The 23,080-nt window shown below is 32.9% G+C and overlaps 1 protein-coding gene and 1 long non-coding RNA gene across 2 annotated transcripts; both read right to left on the minus strand.

Moving 5' to 3' along the window:
- Nucleotides 1-690: 690 nt before the first annotated feature.
- On the minus strand, nucleotides 691-17,448 carry LOC114286582 (DNA polymerase epsilon catalytic subunit A-like). The gene is made up of 5 exons (XM_082890228.1): nucleotides 17,084-17,448; nucleotides 16,889-16,956; nucleotides 15,497-15,536; nucleotides 15,226-15,292; nucleotides 691-837 (listed from the first exon to the last, which is right to left on the minus strand). The coding sequence occupies exons 2-5, from the start codon at nucleotides 16,902-16,904 to the stop codon at nucleotides 691-693; spliced, it is 270 nt and encodes an 89-aa protein (XP_082746354.1). The 5' UTR covers nucleotides 16,905-16,956; nucleotides 17,084-17,448.
- On the minus strand, nucleotides 12,390-12,751 carry LOC145801204 (uncharacterized). Its single transcript, XR_014342303.1, has 2 exons — nucleotides 12,702-12,751; nucleotides 12,390-12,611 (listed from the first exon to the last, which is right to left on the minus strand). It is a non-coding gene; the product is annotated as an uncharacterized LOC145801204 (long non-coding RNA).
- Nucleotides 17,449-23,080: the final 5,632 nt, after the last annotated feature.

The raw sequence follows: 23,080 nt of genomic DNA on the forward strand, positions 1-23,080 counted from the left end.
CGTAGCAAATACAACATTAATTCACTTTCCCATTCAATTTAATGCCCAATCACCATTAACCACAAAATAACATATCCACAAATTATATTTTAACATTCGCCAAAAAATAATAGGTAAAAACATCAAGACAAACCCCATGAATTTTGATTTAATTTAATGTCTTGGCATATGAAGAATGGTATCATGAACAATCCTTAGAAATTTATCTGCAAAGAAAGAACTGATTTGCAAAATACAATTTACAATGAACAAAATATATGCATCATAAGGAATCAAGAACTTATACAAGCCTTGGCAATTAAATCCTATTTCATACTTGCTTCCTGAGATATTCTGTCATGTGTGACTCGAAAGTTTCTGCAACTACAGCGGTTATTGATGGAGTGCATAAGTTGCCATCCCTCAAAGATGCTCTAATTGCAGTTTGTTCTCATGCATATTTCCATGAATATCAATAAATTCAGAGACAATCAAAATGAAGTGATCTTGTATAACAGCCCAAAAGATAGTGATATCAGTCAGAATATGAAGAAAGAAGATCCTATAAAATAATACATAATAGTTGATGAAGCTTGTGATTAAATTATTCAATTTAACTATGTCATATTAAATTGCATAAAGTAATGTTTCAATATCACTTATATCTTAAAAGTAGTAGTCACATAGAAAACAAAATAGTTGGGTGACTACCTAAGTTGCGTTAGGTAAGTTTTCAGCAATATTCCAGCTTGAAAAAATATCCACTTGAGATTCATCATGCACAATTCCGTTTTCTGGTTCAAAAATACCTTCTAATGTTACGCTATTGATTCTAGCTTGGATTCCACCATAATTGTACTATCATAAAAACATTGGAACAAATTTTTTTTTTTTTTGATCGGCAAATGTTAGTTGCTAGTTGTTAGATTATCACCTATGGGAGAAAATCTCCCCACCCTTGGCAAAGCACCTAAGTGCTTGCACTCTCTTAATTCAACCCCCCTAAGGGGAATTGAACTCATGACCTCCTTGGGACTAAGCCCTAAGGAAGGCATGAAACAAAAATTTATTAGAACATGGAATCAAAACAGAATATATTTTACTACTGCAGCATAATCTAGAACCAATTGATACACTCCATGCCTTTAATGCACTATATATTCTTTGTATAATATCTGACACTAAATTTTTTAATTTTTGCAGAAAACTAGAAGGAATCTAAGGTTGAGTTATCAGAATGCCCAACAAATGTAGTTGAGACATATAGTTTGAGAAACCAATTTTAAAACCTCAAAACTGCCTAAGGATCAAAATTTTTCTAGCCTTCGAGTTCAAATTTCTCGAGCCTTCACTTATTTTAAGTCATCAAATAGACTTCAGAATTTCTCTTAACAAAGATCTGGATGGTAGTACAAGGGCAACCAGAAGTTTGTTGTACTTGTCATGGTGCTTACTGCTCATACATTAAAATTAATTCCATGACCTTTACGTTAAATTCAAATTGGAAAGAGGAATTAAATTCACAAGTTTGTTGTACTTGTCATGGTGCTCACTACTCGTACATTGTTGATGGTTAGTTCTTTTCCTGATGTCATCTTTAAGATTACTTTCCTTTGTCCAACCACAACAGAAGTAGATGAATTTCTCATGAATAGTTGTTCACCATTTGCAGTCTCATTATAAATAGTAAACATCTTTTTGTCAACTCAAATGTGTCGAGTTGCTCTAGTGTCAACCCATCACTCCTTGGGATTTCCAACCAAGTTAGCCTCAGACACCACAGCAGAGAGATTGATGTCATTTAGTCCATCAGAAATGTAATCTAATTCTGTCACATTAGCTTGATTGGTGGTCTTTTTGTTTATACTTCCGCGATCCTTCTTAGGGCAGCGGCAATTAGAGGCACAATGTCCTGTCCTGCCACAATTATAGCATTTTCCTTTGAATTTTTTATTGACATTGTTGTCATTTTGTTTAGGACCATCTCTAGCAAACTTTCTCTTCTTGCTATGTGGTTTGGGCACTTGTTCCACTACATTAGCCTTGGACTCAGTGGGATTTTTACCATTCCTCTTTTCAACCTTACGGTTATCTTCCTCAATTCTTAGTCTTACGATAAGTTTATCCATGGTCATCTCTTTGCGTTTATGTTTTAAATAATTTTTGATATCTTTCCTAGCCGGTGGTAATTTTTCCACTAACGCAGCGACTTGGAAAGACTCCCTCAAAGGCATACCCATACCCTCAACATGAATATCATGCAAAATTAATTGAAAACTTTGAACTTGAGAAATTACCGTTTAGGAGTCTACCTTAATAAAGTTCAGAAATTTACCGACAACAAATTTCTTTGTGTCGACATCCTCTGTCTTGTATTTTTCCTTCAAAGAATCCCACAATTCTTTTGCTATTTTCAGAGGGCAATAAACATTATGCAACATGTTGTCTAGGCCATTGAGGATATAGTTTTTGCACAGAAAATTAGAATGTTTCCAAGCGTCTACAGTGGCAACAACTTGCCGATCACTTTCATTCTCTTTAAGTACTGGAGCCTCTGCACAGAAAAACCAAGCAAGATTAAGAATTGTAAGATAGAACAACATTTTCTGCTGCCATCTTTTAAACTCGGTGCCATTAAATTTTTATGATTTTTCTCCATGATTTAGTGGAACTTGAACATGGTTCTAGATAGGGACTGGAGTTATTGTAAAATCGGAATTTAAGTACCACTTTCAGTTGCATTAGCCATAATATCTGATTACAAAATCAGAAAAACTAAAACCAAAACACAAATTAATTTTTTAGTTACTAAAACCAGAAAATAAATTATAATACAAAATAATTTTATTTTTCCTAGTTATTAAAACCAGAAAAATAAAACACAGCGCAATAATTTTCTTGTTACAAAAATCAGAAAATTATTTTATTGGATTCAAATAAAAAAAATTTATAGGACGAATTTTATTAATACAATGAAGACACACAAAAAAAAAAAAAAAAAAAAAAATTGTTTTGTCTTAAGATTGTTGGACAATCTTCACTGTATTCGAAGAATAGATTAAAGAATAGAGAGAAACTATTTGATTACAAAAATCAAAACAATATATATATATATATAAATAAATTAAGAAAAACATATTCGTATTTTGTTATAAAAACAAAACCAAAATCTAAAAAGGAAAAATAACAAAAAAACAAAAAAGTAATCGAATTACTTACAGTATTATTTTGTCATATATTTAGATGAAGTCCAGTGTTGAACACTATATCCTTAAGACAGATTCGTCCTCTCTTGAGTGCTAACAGATTATGGACATCTATCTCCCAGGATGAAATGATCTACAACAAACCTTAACCCATTCTTTATGGAAACTTCACAAAATACACAATTTTCATGGAGCTCACTTTGTCATCAATTTTCCATTCACCCGATAATGGTTTTGAGCAACCAAATATACGACGTGAATCGTTACGTGACAAAGAACCTGTTGTCACATGGACCCACCAACTTTAACGCATGAGTCCCATCTAAAAATTAGATCAAAATTTTAAAAAAAAATCTATTTTTTTCCCAAACCAGTTCTTCCAATAAAAAAATAAACACATAAGATAGATACATGGATTGACAAAATCCGTCGGTGGAATTCACTTTGAAAAAAACTTATCATATGCATTTTCTATCGAATTTCTGTGATGGGCATGCATGTGTTCCTAATGATGGGTATGTACGTGTTCACACCAGCACCTTTCGTTCCAATTTCTGTGATGGGTATGTATGTGTTCCTAACACCAGCACCTCAGAAAAGTCTTCATTGAAGTTGAAATTGTTGGGTGCAATGTAGCAAGGTTTATTTTTATTTTTTTTATTTTTGGTAAAATCGGGTATTCGAGACAATTTATGCATATCTCGACTAAAGCAAGTTAACAAGTGGACAACTTGCATAAGGGACACAAGTCTCATTTTATGATCTTATACTCCATTAAGTCTTAAATAATATTTGTTGTTCTTTCAAAATCATTAATTTTTAATAGATGTAATTTTTTTTCAAATAATGATTGTTCATCATTTATAAATGTTTATAAAAGGGTATGGTAATATGGCATTTACTTTGATTTTCAAATTTTCAAAATATCAAAATTTTAACAACATACATTTATTTTTGATAAAATTTATACTTATAGAATCAACACAATGATATTAATTTTTTATTTACAATTTTCTTAATTTCTAATCATAAATTAAAATTTTAAACAAATAAAGTATCTCTCTCACAAATAAACATATATAAACAAATTGAGAAATATCTCAATTGCGAAACTAAGACATTTGAAAAAAAATTTATTTGACGAAATAATTATATGGAACATTTTTGTGCAAAACTGAGAAAGTTTTCAGTTTTTTTTTTTTTTCTAGTTTTGAAATTGAGAATATTATCAGTTTTTGAGAATTTTTTCAATTTTTTAAATTGAGAGTTTTTTTTTTTTCTAGTTAACTGAGAAATTTTTTATTTTTTTTTCAGTTTTAAAATTGAGTTTTTTCTAATTTTAAAACTGATAATATTTTTAGTTAATATTGAAAAAAACTAAGAAGTTAATACTGAAAAAAACTGAGAAATTTCTCAATTTTATTGAATAGTTTTGCAAACTAAGAAATTGTTAGTTTTATATAGCTAAAAAAATAATATTTTATTTTTATAAAATTTCATATTCAATATTGGTCTTATTTGATAGATCTCATTGTGTAGGCTCCGAAAATATAATTTTTATTAAAAATAAATATTTACAATAAAAGTGATGGATCTTTTAAGTTTTGAAACAACAAAATAAAAATAAATGCCACTTTAGCAATACCCACTTGAATAAGAGAAATTATGTATTACTTTTGAGGCATGGTTAGGTGGTTATCAAAATATTTGCGATTGATGAAAAGGGTGTGACTCACAATTTTATATTGGACATGAGGCATAATAGTTGGTGATTGATAGATAACATTATCATGTGGTGCACTTGTAATACCTAATATTTTTTATTAGTACTCAATGAATTAATGCTTTTCAATTTCTTCCGCCTTTTCATAAGGGTAAAATAATCATATATATACATAAATATTTTGAAAATAAGACTTTATGAGTTAAAAACAATAAATCAAGACTTAATGGAATATTAACCTTATCAATAGGACTTCTAGATAATTAATCCATTATTAATAGTTTAACAGAAAGAAGTTTCGTGGAGATCCATGGTACAATAATTCTTTGATGTAACAACATTGGTTCAAATACTTTATCTCATCAAATAATTTCTAGAGACTGATGAAGAGATTTCTTGGTAACTTCCTTTCAGCTTCTATGTGAATAACGCGGTAACTTGCAGGAAAAGGGGCCAAAAAAAAAAAAAAAACCTTTATTTAACGAGCTTTTTTAGTTGAGCGCTGGACACGAAAGAGGGGTCTCTCTTCTCTCTACCTTTGAGTTTCATGCGCGAAGTGATAGTGGTGAGGGAAAAGAATATTGAGGTAATATTTGCTTCTTTCTATCAGCACCTCTTTTTCATTATTGTTTAGTATCACTTTTTTATGTTTTTATGAAGAAAAATCAATGTTCAATTGTTAGATTAGTATATGGAGAATTGAATTTCCACCATATCCTTGCAATTATTTAACTCTCATCTCCCATTCCACTCCTAAGAATGTAACCCCAAACCTTCCCTTAAGAAAAAATTGGTGGCCAAATTTTTGTTATGCATAGAAGTGTAATGCAATAATGTGCACTTAAAGCCTCCGTTTGGGAAGTGGATTGGCTTTTTGACTTTTTGGCTTTTTTGACTATATGAGCCTGGGCTCAAAAGCTTAGTTTGGGAAGGGCTTTTGGCTTTTTGACTTTTTTGATTTTTTTGTGAGAGAAGAGTGTAATGATTATGGGGTTGGATGAGATGTTTTGTCTGTTGTGGCTCATGAGCCTATTCTGTCTTTTATGGCTCATTGAGCCAAAAAAGCCCAATGAGCCCTTACCAAACCAACCCAAAGTCAGTCCTGAGTTGAGACGATAAAAGTGGTCACCTCGGATCTCTAAATTTTAAAAAAATTTAGGGGCTAAGGTTAGGAATTGTATCGCGTTAATTCAGATTCATGTCAAAATGGTTCATAAAATATTTGATTTCAATCAATTGCATTTTCTTAATTTAAAAACAAAATTTAGAGCATATTATTATATTTTTTAATTAGATTGATTCTAAAATAAGTAACAAAAAAAAAAGAGGACAAAATTTACTTTACCACTTATGATTTAGGCCATTTACACTTTATCCGCTATTATTTTGAAATAGTCACTTACCCATTGTGATTTTAGTTGTTTTGTAATTTACCTCAGTCATTATTTATTTCATCTAAATTAACAAAATTTGTCATACACACACAGAAATATGGAGTAAAGTATTGACAAAAATTAATTTAGAAGTTTAAATATAATGTAAAAAGATACATTTGTCCAAAATTTCATTTTCTCCGCTATCGTCTTTTTTCCTAGAATCTAACCCTAACTCTGAAAACCTTAGCCCTAACCACCTTCTCCTACCTCCAGCCACCTCTGTACCACCACTCGTTGCCACCAGACCACAGAAGAAGCCAACAATGAAGCTCTACCACCACTACCACCTCCTCCATCTTTCTCTTCACCGCCGTCGCCACTACTACCACCACCACTACCACCGCCGCCGTTGCCACTTCGCCACCAAATGCAGCAGCAGAGTCGTCGTCAAAGCAAACAACGGCCACTCCTTCGCCGTCGAAGTTGACTCCCCCAACCTCCAAACCAACACCAGATGCTACTCTCTCCCGACCTCATCTACAAATTACCAAAAGCCTCTCCTCCACCACCACCACCACCACCTCCAACCCCTTCTTTGAACTCTCCAACTACCTCCAAACCCTAACCCTAACCCTAACCCCCTCCAAAGCCTCTGAAATCCTTAAATCCTTCAATTTCCCCACCCTCCCCTTCAGTTTCTTTCAATTTTGCCCCTCATCAATCCCTCAAATTCCGCCACAACTCCTTCACCTACAATCACATCCTCCTCGTCCTCCCAAAATCCTCTTCTCGCGACCGATCCAAATTGCTATAATATATATATATATATATATATTGTTTACTTGCTTCAGATATATATACATATATAAAATATACTTATATTTATAATATATGTTTTTTATTATATGATATTATACATTATATTTTTGTTTTAATGTAGTATGAGATTAAATTAGAAATAGTGTTAAGAAATTAGAAAAATTATGTGATTAAATTAAATTAATTGTATAATAGAAGAGATAGAATGAGAAAATAGAAAGGAAAAGGAAAAAAAGTAGAAGGGTATTAAGGTCATTTTATATTTTTGGCTAACAGTATTAGTGTTGTACTTTAGTCCAAAATCATAAAGGGTAAGTGACTGTTTCCAAATAATAGGGAGGTAAAGTGTAAATGACCAAAATCAAAGGGGGTAAAGCGGATTTTGCCAAAAAAATATGCATCTGAAATGAAAAAAATTATTACACTAAAATTCATATTTTATCTACTTTTGTAGTTAGATGGAGTTACATAAAAATTTTAAAATATCATAGCACCTTTTAATAGAAATAAAATTAAAATGTATAACTAATTATTTATATTATTGGATTCATGTCGAAAAATGATCAACATCAATTCACTAATTTCGTGTATGATTCGAGACCTCAACTAATTTTAACACTTGTAGTATGGGTAAATTACATCTCTTTTAGGTTTGGTTATTTTCCCACTTTAGCCTCTTTTTTTATTTTTTATTTTAGCCCTTTATGGTTCAATTTTTTCTCAATTTACTCCTAAAATTAATTTTTATTCAAGATTAGACAAAAAATGCCATGTTAACTATCACATAACTTAAAAAATATATTATTATATTAGAATTTGAGTTTGTGTCAGATTTGTAAGTTATATAGAATATTCCTATGCCACGTAGTTGTCAACTTGTCATTTTATATCTAACTTTGGACACAAGTTAGCTTTTGGTAAATTGGGAAATTTGAAAGATGAAGGGCTAAAATGAGAAAAAATAAATTTGAAGGGTTAAAGTGAAAAAATAATCAAGCATAAAGGGGGCAAAGTATAACTTAGCTTTTATAGTATTTGTAGGCCAAAAAATAAGGCTTCCATTTAATTATGTTAAATTCACAATCTAAGCTAAGAGGTCTTTAAAAATTATGAATGCTTAATGAGTTTGCATCTAAAATATGATTTGAATAATCTTTAATTAATAATTTGTTGTGGTTGTTCAAATTTTATTTGATATTATAATTTTATATTTTATTCAATGTTAACAAGACAATATTTTTCCCCTTTCTAAAACATGACCATAGTTTTATTTATTTTTAGTTATTGTAATGATTTATTCATGTCTTGATCTAAGAAACTAAATTTAGTATATAATTATGGTGATCATATATGCAAGTAAAATTTGTGTGGATATTAACAAATAAAAGAAAATCATAAATAGTTATCATTTTGTCCAAACACTTTCTATTTTATTTATAATTATGTATAAAGGGTCAAATTTTAAGATTTTGCCTTGGGTCTCTTGAATAACTCAAGGTGGGCCTTATGTGCACTTTAAAAGCGGACATCATACGAAAAGTAATAAATATTTGTAGGTATTATCTCATTTTGTTATAAAAGTTATCAATGACGAAGTTAGGTTGTGCACCTTAACTCATTGCCCAATTTCAAGATTTCACCTTAAGTCCTGAATAACTCAGGGCTGGCCTTGTGTGCATTTTAAAAGTATACATCATAAGAAAAGAAATCAGTGTGTTTGATTTGAGTTTTCTGGATTAAGTTTTTTGAAAATTGACTTTTTTGGTTTTCGTGTTTTTTTTTTTTGTTTTTAGTGAATATTTTTTAAATTTTAAACATTTTTTTTTTACTTTTTTAGATGCACCTTACTTAGATGTATCTAAAAAGTAAAAAAATTTGTGAAAAATATTTTTAAAAATTAATAAATACATAAAAATACAAAAAATATACTGAATTCTTGTTTTTTTTTTTTGTATTTTTGATATTTAGTGAATTTTTAAAAGATTTTTTTTACAATTTTTTTACTTTTTAGGTATATTTATGTTAGGTGTGTCTAAAAAGTAAAAAAAAATTGCTTAAAATATTAAAAAAAATCAGTAAAAACAAAAAAAACACGAAAAATAAAAAAGTAGAATTTTTCTGAAAAGTGTTTTTTGAAAAGTGGAAACAAGCAAGGTATTTTATTATGAAAATTATGAATATTTATAGTATGTTATGTCATTTTGTTATAAAAATCATGGATGACAAATTTAAGGTGTCCACCTTAAAATTACGAATAACAAAGTTATGCCACTTTGTAATAAAAGTTAAATTTTTTGTGGGCCTAGGCTTGTCTCCAATCCTAATCAGACTAAATTGTACTATTGAATCTTCATGGGCTCACCACGAAGCCTAAATCGACAATCCGAATTGTTCAATGTGTAGAACTCGTCAAGTATTTCATTCCTCAAAAAATCATGTTGATCGAATATCCATAGCTACATGATCAGTTCACATTTCTATCAATGGTAACTATGGTTTCTTTTTAAAAAAAAAAAAAAAATTTGTTGATAGAAATGTGGTCTGATCAAGTGGCTATCGATATCTTATCAATGTGATTTTTTGTAGGGATGAAGTACTCAACGAGTGCTACACATTGAACGGTTCGGATTATCGAAATGGGCTCTAAATAGGCCGAAGTGAACGGTTTAGTTGGGCTGTCCAATTGGAGACAATCCAATCCCTTTTTCTAAGCAAAAAATTATAGCCTTCACATCAGTGGGGAAATTAAATAATAATCCTGGAACACCACGTGACCATACTTCAAACCAATCAGCAATTACTTAGCCCCTATGTTGTTCCCCCATCCCAACATAAATTGTAAGCCTCTACCTCTCTCTATCAATCAAAAGTTTATGGAGCACCACGTGTCCATACTCCGAGAATATTGAATAATCACCCCCACATCAGTGACATGTTATGTTATTATTGTTATTTTTGCTACATGCAAGTAGAAGGTACCTATGTATGAAATTAACAATTTTATTTTACTTTATTGTTTTTGATTAGTGTTGGGGTAAGAGAAAAAAAAATGGAGAATATTCAGAGGAATCCATTGATGACGCATCTACTAATGAAACAAAGGAGTCATTGCATTACAATAGAAGAATTAGATAGCAACAACGAGTCATCAATTCGATCTACTAATGAAACAGAGGAATCCATTGATGATGCATCTATTGCTCTCATGCGAAAGCGCTTGAAAGATTTTGGTGGAAGCGAAATCCAAATCTCGGAAATTAGGAGCTCTGTTTGCATATTTAGAGCCCCTCAAAGCTTCAGAGAAATCAGTTGCGAGGCTGCTATTGACCCAGAAATGGTGTCAATAGGCCCTTATCACCATGGCAAAAATCAGGTCCAAAGATTTGAAGGTTACAAATGGCGGTATCTTCGTTCCCTACTTTCTCGAACAGAGGCAATGGGGGTCGATTTACGCCAGTTAAGGGAGGCCATGAAAGGATTAGAGAGCGACGCAAGAAGTTGTTACTCAGAGCCCATTCCAATGTCAAGCAACGATTTCATTCATATGATGGTACTTGATGGTTGCTTTATTGTTGAGCTCTTACATCAAGTTTGCGAAAGTCAAGGTTCTGAAAATGTCAACATCCCAATCTTCATGAAAGACCTCCTTAAGCTTGAAAACCAACTTCCTTTATTTGTTCTTCAGAAGCTATATGATTTCTCTATTGGCAATGGTGACCAAGATCCCCATAGAAAATTTCTTTCAGATGAGAACCCCACCAATATTACTTTGCCTCCTTTAAAATTCTTTCGCCCTGCTCTCCCAATGTCTCTTAGCTCACTTGAAAGTCCAAAAATTTTGAAACGCTATCATCTACTTGACTTGTTTCACGAAAGCTTCCAACCCTCAAGATATTTTGAACCAATGTTGGGGTCTATATGCTCTCCTTCCACATCACATGGATTACAAGAATATAGTAGCCCATTGTGTAATCGGTCAATGCCATGTGTGACACAACTCCGACTTACTGGGATCAAGTTCAGCCCAGCCAAAAGCACTACTGATAGCTTCTTGGAGATAAATTTCGACCAAGGGGTGCTAGAAATCCAACCTATAACCATCAATGATTTCACCAGTACCGCCTTAATCAATTGAGCCGCCTTAGAACAATGCCTCCAACATACCCATACATGTTTTTCTGCATATATTGCTTTCATGAGTTGTCTCATCAACTCAGCGAGAGACGTTACATTCCTTTGTGATGATGGAATTATCGCCAATTCCTCCTACAATGATCTACGTATTGCTCATCTTTTCAAAAAATTGGGAGAAAATGTTGAGTTCAATATTAGAGATCTTTACCTCTCTAAGCAATTCAGAGATGTGGAGGCCTACTATAGAAGCCACTGGGCATCTTTGAGGCGTAAATATTTTAGCAATCCGTGGAGATCTATCTCGGTTGTTACAGCCTCTGTTCTACTGTTGTTGGCGGGAATACAAGCAATTATGAACATTTTGAGCTACAAGGTCCATCATAGTTAATGTTTCTAAACCATCAAACTCGGTCAAATTTAACTGTGTCAAAGATGAATGTTTACCTTAGCTATTTTCTTTTTATGCACAATGAGTTAGGCCATGCAATTTATGCATTTGCTTAGAAGAGAAAAGCTCCATGATGCTTTTCTTTTATTTTTCTATGTAGTTTTGTGTTTGTTTTAGCAAATTGCAAGAAACAGTCAATTGCAAGCTGTCTTGTGTTTGGTCCTTTTTTTTGTTATTTTTATTATTTTTGCTATTTGTTCCAGAGTTTGCATGTAGTTACATCTTTGTAGCTTGTCGCAATGAGTATGGTACTTACACCGAAGGAAATTAAGTTGAGGTGTCAAAAACGCCACTAATTCTTTTTATGACCCTTAGCACCAAACGCCGAAAGCACGACTGTTGCTATAGCATTGTGGTGCTTTAGAAACGCGTTTAAAAAGCGTAATGCGGCGCTTTAAAAAGCGCCACTAAATGTGGTACATAACGATAAAGTGACGTCACAGCAATTTTTTGCGATGTTTCAAAAATGTCGTCGTAGCTTTTTTTTTTTAAATTTAAAAATCGAACCGTTTGCATATAGTGGCATTTTGAAAAATGCCATTATATCTTTATTTTTTTTGAAATTGTGCAAATTCTATTTGGTTGAACTAAAAAAATACCTGTAATAAAGTGGAAAAATAACACAAATATGAAACAATAACTCCCATTCGCATTCAAATGAACATTTGTCAAAAGGTAAGCCGATTATATGAAAAGCTGTCAAGTAGCAAATACAGTATTAGTTCACTTTCCAATTCAATTTAATATCCAATCACTATTAACCATAAAAAAACATATCCACAAATCATATTTTAACATTCACCAAAAAATAATAGGAAAAACATCAAGACAAACCCCATGAGTTTTGATTTAATTTAATGTCTTGTCATATGAAGAATGGTATTGTGAACAATCCTTAGAAGTTTATCTGCAAAGAAAGAACTGATCTGCAAAATACAATTTACATGAACAAAATATAAGTAGCAGGAGGAATTAAGAACTTATACAAGCTTTGGTAACTAAATCCTATTTCATACTTGCTTCCTGAGATATTCTATCATGTGTGACTCGAAAGTTTCTGCATTTGTAACAGTTATTGATGGAGTGCATAAGTTGCCATCCCTAAAAAATGCTTTAATTGCAATTTGTTCTCATGCATATTTCCATGAATATACATAAATTTAGAGACAATCAAAATGAAGTGATTCGATATAACAGCCCAAAAGACAGTGATATCAGTCAAAATATGAAGAAAGAAGATCATATAAAATAATACATAGTAGTTGATGAAGCTTGTGATTAAATGATTCAATTTAACTATGTCATATTAAATTGCATAAAGTAATGTTTCAATATCTCTTATAACTTAAGGGCATGTTTGATTGGGTGGATTAGAGCATGGGATTAGGATTATTAATCCCTGGCCCAATTATCCTATGTTTGTTTAACATTTTGGTTTAGGATTATTAATTCAATGGATAATTAATCCAACAAATTTGTAGGATTATTAGTAATGGGGTAGGGTGGGATCTATGAAGCACGGACACCTCTCCGAGGGCTCCGTACCAGTGTCGGACACGTGTCGGACACGGACACGCGTCGGACACGCGCTGGACACGTGTCGGACACGCGGTGGACACGTGTCGGACACGCACTAGAGAGTGTCCAATTTTTTTTTTATTTTTTCTGAAGCCGGACACGTCCAGGACACGTTATGGACACTCTCGGACACGCACGGGGCCAATTTCAGAATTTACAAAACATTTTTAGGGTCAATTTCAGAATTTACAAAATATTTTTGGGGTCAATCTGTAAAAAAGCAAAAAAAATTTTGTTTGCCCTAAATCGATCAAAAGCCCTAATCGATCTAAGAGGTCAGTAGAGAACAAAAAGAGAAAGAGAGAAGGCGAAGAAACAGAGGAGAAAGAGAACCTGGGCTCGTCCGTCGCTCGTCATCGCTCGTCGCTCCTCGTCGCTCCTCGGCCGTCGCTCGTAAGGTACGTCTTCTTCTTCCTTCCTCAGCTTCCGTCTTCTTCCTTCTTCTTCTGGTCTTCGCCAGTCGATGTCTCTCTCTCTCTCTCTGTCGAGGTCTCCTCTCTCTCTCTCTCTGTGTCTGGTCTTCGTCCATCTTCGACTTCGGTCTCTCTCTCTTTTTTTTTTTTCTATTTTCTTTTTATATTTTTTTCCCTCTATTATTTCAGAATATATATATATATATATATATATATTTATTAATTAGTTTTTGTTAATAAATCTTTTTTCAGTATTTATATATATATATATATATTTATTAATTAGTTTTTGTTAATAAATCTTTTTTCAGTATTTATTTCAAAATATATATATATATATTTATTAATTAGTTTTGTTAATATGTAATATATATATATATATATATTTTATTAGTTTTGTTAATATATATATATATATATTTTATTAGTTTTGTTAATTTTAATAATAATGTGTGTTTATTAATTTTATTATAGGAACAAATTTGTAATTCTGAAACAATGGAATGCAATTTTATGTTATTTCAATGTTTTTTTAATTATTTTTTAATAATTTTATGACATATAATAAATAAAATTAATTATATATATTAAACGTGTCCCAGCGTGTCGTGTCCCCCATTTTTTGAAAATTTGGGTGTCGGCGTGTCCGTGTCGTATCCGTGTCGTGTCGCGTGTCGCGTGTCCGTGCTTCATAGGGTGGGATTATTAACCCAATGGATATTAATCCAATTGGACAGTGAATACCACACTAATTTAATAGGATTATTAATACTTCACTATTAATCTTGTGAATCAAACATGACCTAAAAGTATTGGTGACATAGAAAAATAGTTGGGTGACTACCTAAGTTGCCTTAGGTAAGTTTTCAGCAATATTCCAACTTGAAACAATATCCACTTGAGATTCATCATGCACAATTCCGTTTTCTGGTTCAAAAATACCTTCTAATGTTTCACTATTGATTCTAGCTTATATTCCACCATAATTGTAGTATCATTGAAAAATTGGAACAAAAATTTATTAGAACATGGAATCAAAACAGAATATATTTTACTACTGCACCACAATTTGGAACCAATTGATACACTCCATGGCTTTAATGCACTATATATTCTTTGTAAAATATCTGACACTAAATTTGAAACTTTTGCCAAAAAACTAGAAGGAATCTAAGGTTGTTATCAGAATGCCTAACAAATGTAGTTTAAACATGTAGTTTGAGAAACCAATTTTAAACCTCAAAACTGCCTAAGGATTAGAATTTTTCTAGCCTTTGTTCAAATTTCTCTAGCCTTCACTTATTTGAGTCATCAAATAGACTTCAGAATTTCTCTTAACAGAGATTTGGATGGTAGTACAAGGGCAACCAGAAGTTTGCTGTACTTGTAATGGTGCTCACTGCTTATACATTAAAATTAATTCCATGACCTTGAGGTCAAATTCAAATTTGAAAGAGGAATTTTGACTAACATAGATACATAATAAATGAAGTAGAAAAGTACAAATAAAACAAAGTAGATAATAGAGGAGAAACCACAATGTGCTAACCTGATCCATAAAAAGCAACGAATGCCAGAACTGCAATTGTTCAAGCTCAATCCACTGAAGTAGATCTCTATAAACATAAAACAAGGATTACAAAGGATAGGACAAAAGACGAAACCTATTGATAACAACTTTCTGGAATATGGAAATAAAGACCAACCTAGTTTGCAAATTGCAGAGTTTTGAGTAAACTATCACAATAATAAATCTGACTTTCCTATGTCTATAATAACTTTTGAAAAGTTTGCAAATATGATTGTGGCACCCAACTTACGAAACTCTGCCAACAATAGTGCAAACACTTTTTGCATGACCTGTCAGAGTACATAATAATAAAAGTAACTTGATTATAATTTTTTTTTAATTATTTTATTGAAAATGTAAAACTATTTCATATTTCAATCCAATTCACATACTTCCTAAAAAGATTTAATAATCATAGAAAGACCATCTAATTATTGTCAAATCCCATATTGTTGTATCTATTTTACGGAATTGCACAGATTACAAATAATTGCATCATTGAAACAATAAAAAGTACAGAACATAACCAAAACAAAAATATTGTTCTTGATTCCTCCTGCTGCTTATATTCTGTTCATGTAAATTGTATTTTGCAGATCAGTTCTTACTTTGCAGATAAACTTCTAAGGATTATTTGTGATACCATTCTTCATATGAAGGGAACAAGCAAGTCTAATACTAACCAACATGATGGGAATCCACCAGTTAATAATACCAATATGGGAGATCCTGCACTAGAGTTCATTAAGCATGTCTGTGCTGTTCTGGCTCTTGACCAAAATGTTCAGCATGATATTCTGGTAAGCCATGTTTCAAATATTTTGACATCAATGTATTGATAAAGTTATGTAGAGAAGGGTGGTTTTAGAAAATGGAAAGAGTTTGTCAATATATTGAGGTTCTTTTAATTCTATGGTCAATGTGTGATAGAGAAGGGTGGTTTTTTGTTTGTTGCTTTGTCTTCTTGTTTCTGATCAAAATGCTATGAGAAGTAGTTCATTTGACTGAGAAGTACCAAGTGCTAAATGACTTGTTGTTAGTGGGATTGAGTTAGGTTATGGCTCAATGGTCTATTACTGATATTGTTGGTAAAATAAATGCAGAGAAATGAATAAAAAAATTTATAGAAGAAATGAAATCCACATAATTCAAGCAAAAAAAAAAAAAAAAAAAACGTAATTCTAACTAGTCTAAAATTGCATCCGTGAAACAACACTTGTTACAAAATCCGCATAATTGAAGCAAAATAACAGAGCAGCAACCCAAAAAAAAAAACATAAAGCCCTAAGACAACCAAAACTCAACGCAGATTCAAGACTTAGATCTGAAAAAAATTCAGATCAAATCAAAAGTCATATAACAAGAGATAATCAATGAATTACGACAAGTGTAGTTGAAATTCATATAATGTATACAAAATGAAAAATACAGGGATTCAATCATTTGGGCATAAAACAGTGCAGCAACCAAAAAAAGAACCGAAAGCACAATCTAAATTTTATATAGAGCCAATAATTTTTTTCTCAAAGAATCTCATACCAACAAGGGAGATTAGCTTGACTAACTCACGAGGAATAGTGTCGATTATATAATCAAGAGAGAGAGAGAGAGAGAAGAGGGGTATAGATCTGAACCTTTCTACCTTCTCTCAATGCCATGATCTCCAATTCTCGATCCTTATCTGCACAAACAACAATTCTCGATCCTTATCTGCACAGATGAAAATTCTTGATCCTTATCTGCACAAACAAAAATAATCCAAATCAACCAAATCGGGAAGGAAGAGCTTCAGAGAGAGAGGTGGAGAGAGAGAGAGAGCATCAAACTTCGAACTTACCTTAGTAGACGATGGTGAGAACATCAGACGATGGAGCTTCAAAATCGAAATCAAGAGAGAGCTTCGAACTTTGATCCGTTGAGAGGGTTTGGAGAGAGAGAGAGAGAGAACGAGTGAGAGACTGAGTGAGTGAATGAGAGATTAGGGCTATTATTTCCCTTAGTAATTCACCAGCCCGTTTTCGGTAAGTGAGAGTGTGTGCTTGGACGCGTTTTTAAACGCTTGTATTATCAAAACAATGCCGTTTTAATTTTTGAAAAAAGCGATGCTTAAAAAAAACGCCGTTAGATAATATAAAAAGTGGCATTCAAATAAAAAGCCTTTAAATAAACGTTGTCAAAACCCACATTTCCTGTAATGCCTACTTTCTTGCTCGTTTTGCTACTCAGCCAAGTGTCACGCCTCGCCGCATTAGCAAGGCAGAATAACCTACAAAAACGAAGTCTCAAGAAAAGGAAACTATTGAAATGGCTTGGAAGCTCCTGGAAGACTTGAGAAAGTATGAAGACCATGAAGGATGCTAGGGAGTTCTGGAACTCTCTAGAAGGGCTACAAGAAGAAAGGCTATAGGAGAATTGCCTAGAAGACTCTAGAACAATATAGAACATTGTAGACATTAAGGTTGTATATAACTCTAGAATAGGTCCTTTGAGAAGATAAGGGAAGGATCTAGAATCCTTCCCATACTTGTACTTCTAGAATAGTCCTAGAATACTCTTGTTAAGGGGAAGTGTCTAGAACACTGTTCTAGAATAATCTATGTAAGGTTATATAAAGGAGAGGCCCTCATTTGGCCAAACCAAGAAGAACGAAGAACCCAAGTATCCAAGAGTTGTAAGCTTTCTTCCAAGTAATACAAAGCTAGCATTCTCCCAGTGTTCTCTCCAAGTCTCTCTTGTGTGTGGATTCTCCTAGCTCCCTAACACAAAAAGCTTACTTAGGTGCAAGCAAGGCGTGCTACAAGCATCTAAGGCCGCACGGTTGGCTTGGAAAGACTGAGGGTTGGTTCAGAAAATCCAAGGCCGTGACAGTTGGTATCAGAGCAAGGTTATGAAGGCGTCGTGACTTGAGGACGGAAGGGCACAATGTCGGGAGTAACTCACACAGAGGAGCACCGCGGAAGGGAGATTGCTGCTAATTTGGGTAAATGGGCCAAGAAGGCTAAGGATATGAAGCCCAGGCATAGCTGCTTCTTTTGCGATGAGCTACATTGGGCAAGGGATTGTCCTAAGAGGAGGAGTCTCATTGCAATGCTGGAGGAGAAGAAAGAGAAGAGCAGATATGCATGGGATCTCTACAGCAACTTGGTGCCACCGAGTCAAAGCCTACTACATTAACCCAAGGGGATGAGGGTTTAATGTACAGGGATGACAAGATCAATGGGGAGGCTACTGAAGTCATGGTCGACACCGGAGTGTCGCACAACTTCATCAATGCGGAAGAGGCCAAGAGGGTTGGTCTGAACCTTGACGGGGGTCAAGGATTGATGAAGGTGGAAAACACCAAGGTAAAGTCCATGGAGGGCCTGGCTCGAGGGGTTGAGCTTGACCTTGGTGAGTGGCGCGAAAAAGTCAATGACTGTGGCGTGGTGCTGGAAATGGAGTTATCGCGAGAGTTCAACGTGGCACAGTTACCTCGCAACAACATTAGGTGCATCGTGGAGGGTGGGCCTTACATGGTGTCAACAGAAAGTAAGGAGAATGCTAAACTCCAACTCCCATTAGCTATGAAGTTGGGGACGGACAAGAACAAGGTAGAAGGCGCTACCAAGAAGGCGATTGGGTCCATAAAAGAAAAACCACCAAGCCAGGCAAAACCAAGAAGGCGCAAGTCAAGGAGAGAACCTGCGACTTCAAAGAAGGAGCCGCGACGAGGGCGTTGCGAGCATAGGTAGGGGAGAATGTCACGCCCCGCCGTATTAGCAAAGCAGAATAACCTACAAAAAGGAAGTCTCAAGAAAAGGAGACTATTGAAATGGCTTGGAAGCTCCTGGAAGACTTGAGAAAGTATGAAGACCATGAAGGATGCTAGGGAGTTCTGGAACTCTCTAGAAGGGCTACAAGAAGAAAGGCTATAGGAGAATTGCCTAGAAGACTCTAGAACAATATAGAACATTGTAGACATTAAGGTTGTATATAACTCTAGAATAGGTCCTTTGAGAAGATAAGGGAAGGATCTAGAATCCTTCCCATACTTGTACTTCTAGAATAGTCCTAGAATACTCTTGTTAAGGGGAAGTGTCTAGAACACTCTCCATTAGTATGGTTCTAGAATAATCTATGTAAGGTTATATAAAAGGGAGGCCCTCATTTGGCCAAACAAAGAAGAACGAAGAACCCAAGTATCCAAGAGTTGTAAGCTTTCTCCCAAGTAATACAAAGCTAGCATTCTCCAAGTGTTCTCTCCAAGTCTCTCTTGTGTGTGGATTCTCCTAGCTCCCTTCCACAAAAGGCTTACTTAGGTGCAAGTAAGGCGTGTTACAAGCATCTAAGGCCGCACGGTTGGCTTGGAAAGACTGAGGGTTGGTTCAGAAAATCCAAGGCCGTGGCACAAGGATTATGACAGTTGGTGACAGTGGCGGAGCCAAGAAATTAAATTAGAAGGGACACTTATTAATTATATTATTAAAATTTTTTATAAAAGTATTTCACATAAATTTTTACCATTAACTTCAAGAAAGATAAATAATAATAATAATAATAATAATAATAATAATAATAATAATAATAATAATAATAATAATCAGTGTGTTTGGTTTTAGTTTTCTGAATTTAGTTTTTTGAAAACTAACTATTTTATTTTTCGTATTTTTTGGGTTTTAGTGAATATTTTTTTAATTTTAAATAATTTTTTTACTTTTTTCGATGCACATTACTTAGATATGTATCCAAATAGTAAAATATTTGTGAAAAAATATTTTAAAAAATTAATAAATACACAAAAATATGAAAAATGTACTGAATTTTCATATTATTTATATATTTTTTGGTAATTAGTGTATTTTTTAAAGATTTTTTTCACAAATATTATACTTTTTAGGTATATTTATGTTAGGTGTGTTTAAAAATTAAAAAAATTTGCTTAAAATATTAAAATTTTTTTATTGAAAACATTAAAATACAGAAAATAAAAATGTAGAATTTTTTGAAAACTGTTTTTTGAAAACTAGAACCAAATAAGCTAAATATTATTTGTAATTAGTGTATCATGGACAATATTAAAAAAAGTCATGGATATAAAGTTTTAAAATAAATTATATAATGATAAAGTAATTTTTTATACAAAAATATGCGTAAAAATTCAATATAATAGTTATACTACGTCATTATTAACATGTGATATCACCAACCAATAGTAAAGAAACACATGAAAAATGAACGTTACATGTCAAATATAACTAACAATTCAATAAATTCTATATTTTCATTAAGATTAATTATGTTTGCATGTCAATAGTGATAGACATTACTATTATATTGGAATTTTTATAGATAATAATATCGTAATCACTTTATTTTCAATCAAAATGACAATTATTATTTTTATTATTTTAAAAATATCATTGACATTTAAAATAATATTTTTATAAATTTTTTTATTTAAAATATTTTCTTTATGTTTGCTTTAAAAAAAAAAAAAAATTTCCAAAACCCAGGGGGCCACGTGATCCCCCGGGCCCATGTTAGCTCCACCCTTGGTTAGTGAAGCTTTTTTTTTTTTTTTGTCAAAAAAGAATGGATGGCACCCCCAAGGCATGTCGAAACCTATTTGAGCTATGGTTATGCATCTATAGTTTTATGTTGTTGAGTTTAGATGTATCTTCCATTTATATGTGTTTGAGAAAATATCATTCCCCTTCTCCCTCAAACTATCACTCAAAAATAAATTCACCAATTTTCTTTTAATAATATCAATTTTATATCTAAACCATTTGATTTTGCATCAATTTTACCCCGCCGTCTATAATCAAACAGAAGTTACTGATATGATACCCAAACTTCATTTGAAATTCTATTACCTTCCAAACAATCCCCAAAATATCAATTAGACCCCTGAATAAAATGAATTTTGGGGGTTTAATTGATATTTTATAGATAGTTTTGGAGGTAAAATGAAATTTCAAACTAATTTTAGTGTCACATTTGCAACTTTGGGAGAAGACACAAGGGAGTTTTGAAAGAATCCAATGTTACGAGTGCCAAGAATGCCCAAGCTGGAAAAGAAAGAAATTTCTTTAGTAACTTAGTATGATGAGACAGATTCTAACAATGATAGTGTTGACAATGAGTCTTGTAGTGAATAAGAGAATGGTAACTATGTGGCTTTCTTTGCCCAAGTCAATTATGCATATGGTCACAATGTTTCTAGCTCTCCATTCTTTGATGGAAGTGAGTACTTGTAATGGAGAGCTTGCATGAGAGTGCATTTGATGATGCTAAATATGAATTTTTAGATGATAGTAGAGGAAAGATTCAAGTTGCCCTATGAACTAGACTTCGAAACAAATCTGAAGAACTTGAAGCCGCAAGAGCAATGAAGTGAACTTGAGTTAAAGCACATGGAGTACAACTCAAGAGCCTTACATGAAATATGACATGCTATCTTGGAAAGTGAAAAGAGTCACATTTTACATTGTGAGACGGTCAAAGAAGAATGGGATGTGCTGAAATCTATTCATGAGGAATGTGCAATCTACAAATGAATCTCAATGCACGTCCATTACTCATGTAGCAAATGTTAATTCTTCCAATGGCAATTCATCCATTGACAAGAGTGACATGAAAGCTCGTTATCTCATTCTACAAATGGTAGAATAGGGTCATTTAGTGAAGAGGAAGAAATAGATGGTGAAACTCTTCATCAACCCTATGAGAAATTGTATAGCATGAGTTACACCTTGACAAAAATAAACATAAAGTTGTCAACGAAACTCAATGTGAGTAGAAAGGAGAAAGAGAAAGTAGAGCAAGAGCTTTTTGAAGCTCAAGTTGAAGTAAGTGTTCTCACAAATGAAATGGGAACTTTGATTGAAGCTCTCCACATGCAAAAAGGAGAGAAATCATTTACTTTGTATAAATGATAAGCTAAAAAAAGTGGAATGATATTCTTAAAGTGGAAATGGAGACTTGTGTAAGGTCCAGAAATGAGCTTGAAGCAAAGATCACTTTGTTAGACTTAGAGCCCAAGAGTGCCAATGCTAAATTGAAATTTTGGAACATGGATTCAAAGAATTTGGATGTTGCTTTTAGTGCTCAACAAATGGGGTTTGACAAAGGAAAACTCAGCTTCAACAGACGCCTCAACTCAAAATCCAAAACATACCTCCAGGGATGGAAACACACAAGGTGTGAAAAGCTTTGTCACAACTAGAAGTAATATCTTTTTACTCCCTTTGTCTTATAAGATAGTTGTCAAGAGTAGTTTTGTTCCTAATTGTCATCATTGTGGGGTTAAGGGTCACACTAGACCTCATTGCTTTGAGTTGTATGAAACCAACCATGAAGCGAGGTTGGCCTTGACTAGACCTTGGAATAAGAGTCTTGAAACCCATGAATCGCAATTCGCATAACACTGTCAAAACTTAAATGGTTTGGGTAAGGAAAATTGATTTGGGGTGACTTAATAATTGATTATCGTTTCCTTCTTCTTCTTCTTCTTTTTTTTTTTTTTTTTTTTTTTTTTTTTGTTGTTGTCTATGTTTTATTTCTTATTTTATGTGTGTTTGTGCCTAATTGCTTTTTCTTATTTTGATATGTCTATCAAAAAAACCAAAAAGATTTTCAAAGTATGGTTTTGCGAGTTTGAAATTTTTGAGAAATCTTTGATGCATATTACAATTGATTAAAATATCCATTTCTTGAAAATGTGTGTGATATCGTGGATTTTGCCCATTACTAAATGTGTGTGCATTGATTAGCATGTCTTATTCTATATACTTTCTTGGACTAGCAAATACCAGACTCCTCTAAATAAGTGATCAAAGTTTCCTATGGACCT

Source organism: Camellia sinensis, chromosome 10, assembly GCF_055761805.1.
Source record: "Camellia sinensis isolate YWXY chromosome 10, ASM5576180v1, whole genome shotgun sequence".
In the NCBI taxonomy this organism is placed as follows: domain Eukaryota; kingdom Viridiplantae; phylum Streptophyta; class Magnoliopsida; order Ericales; family Theaceae; genus Camellia; species Camellia sinensis.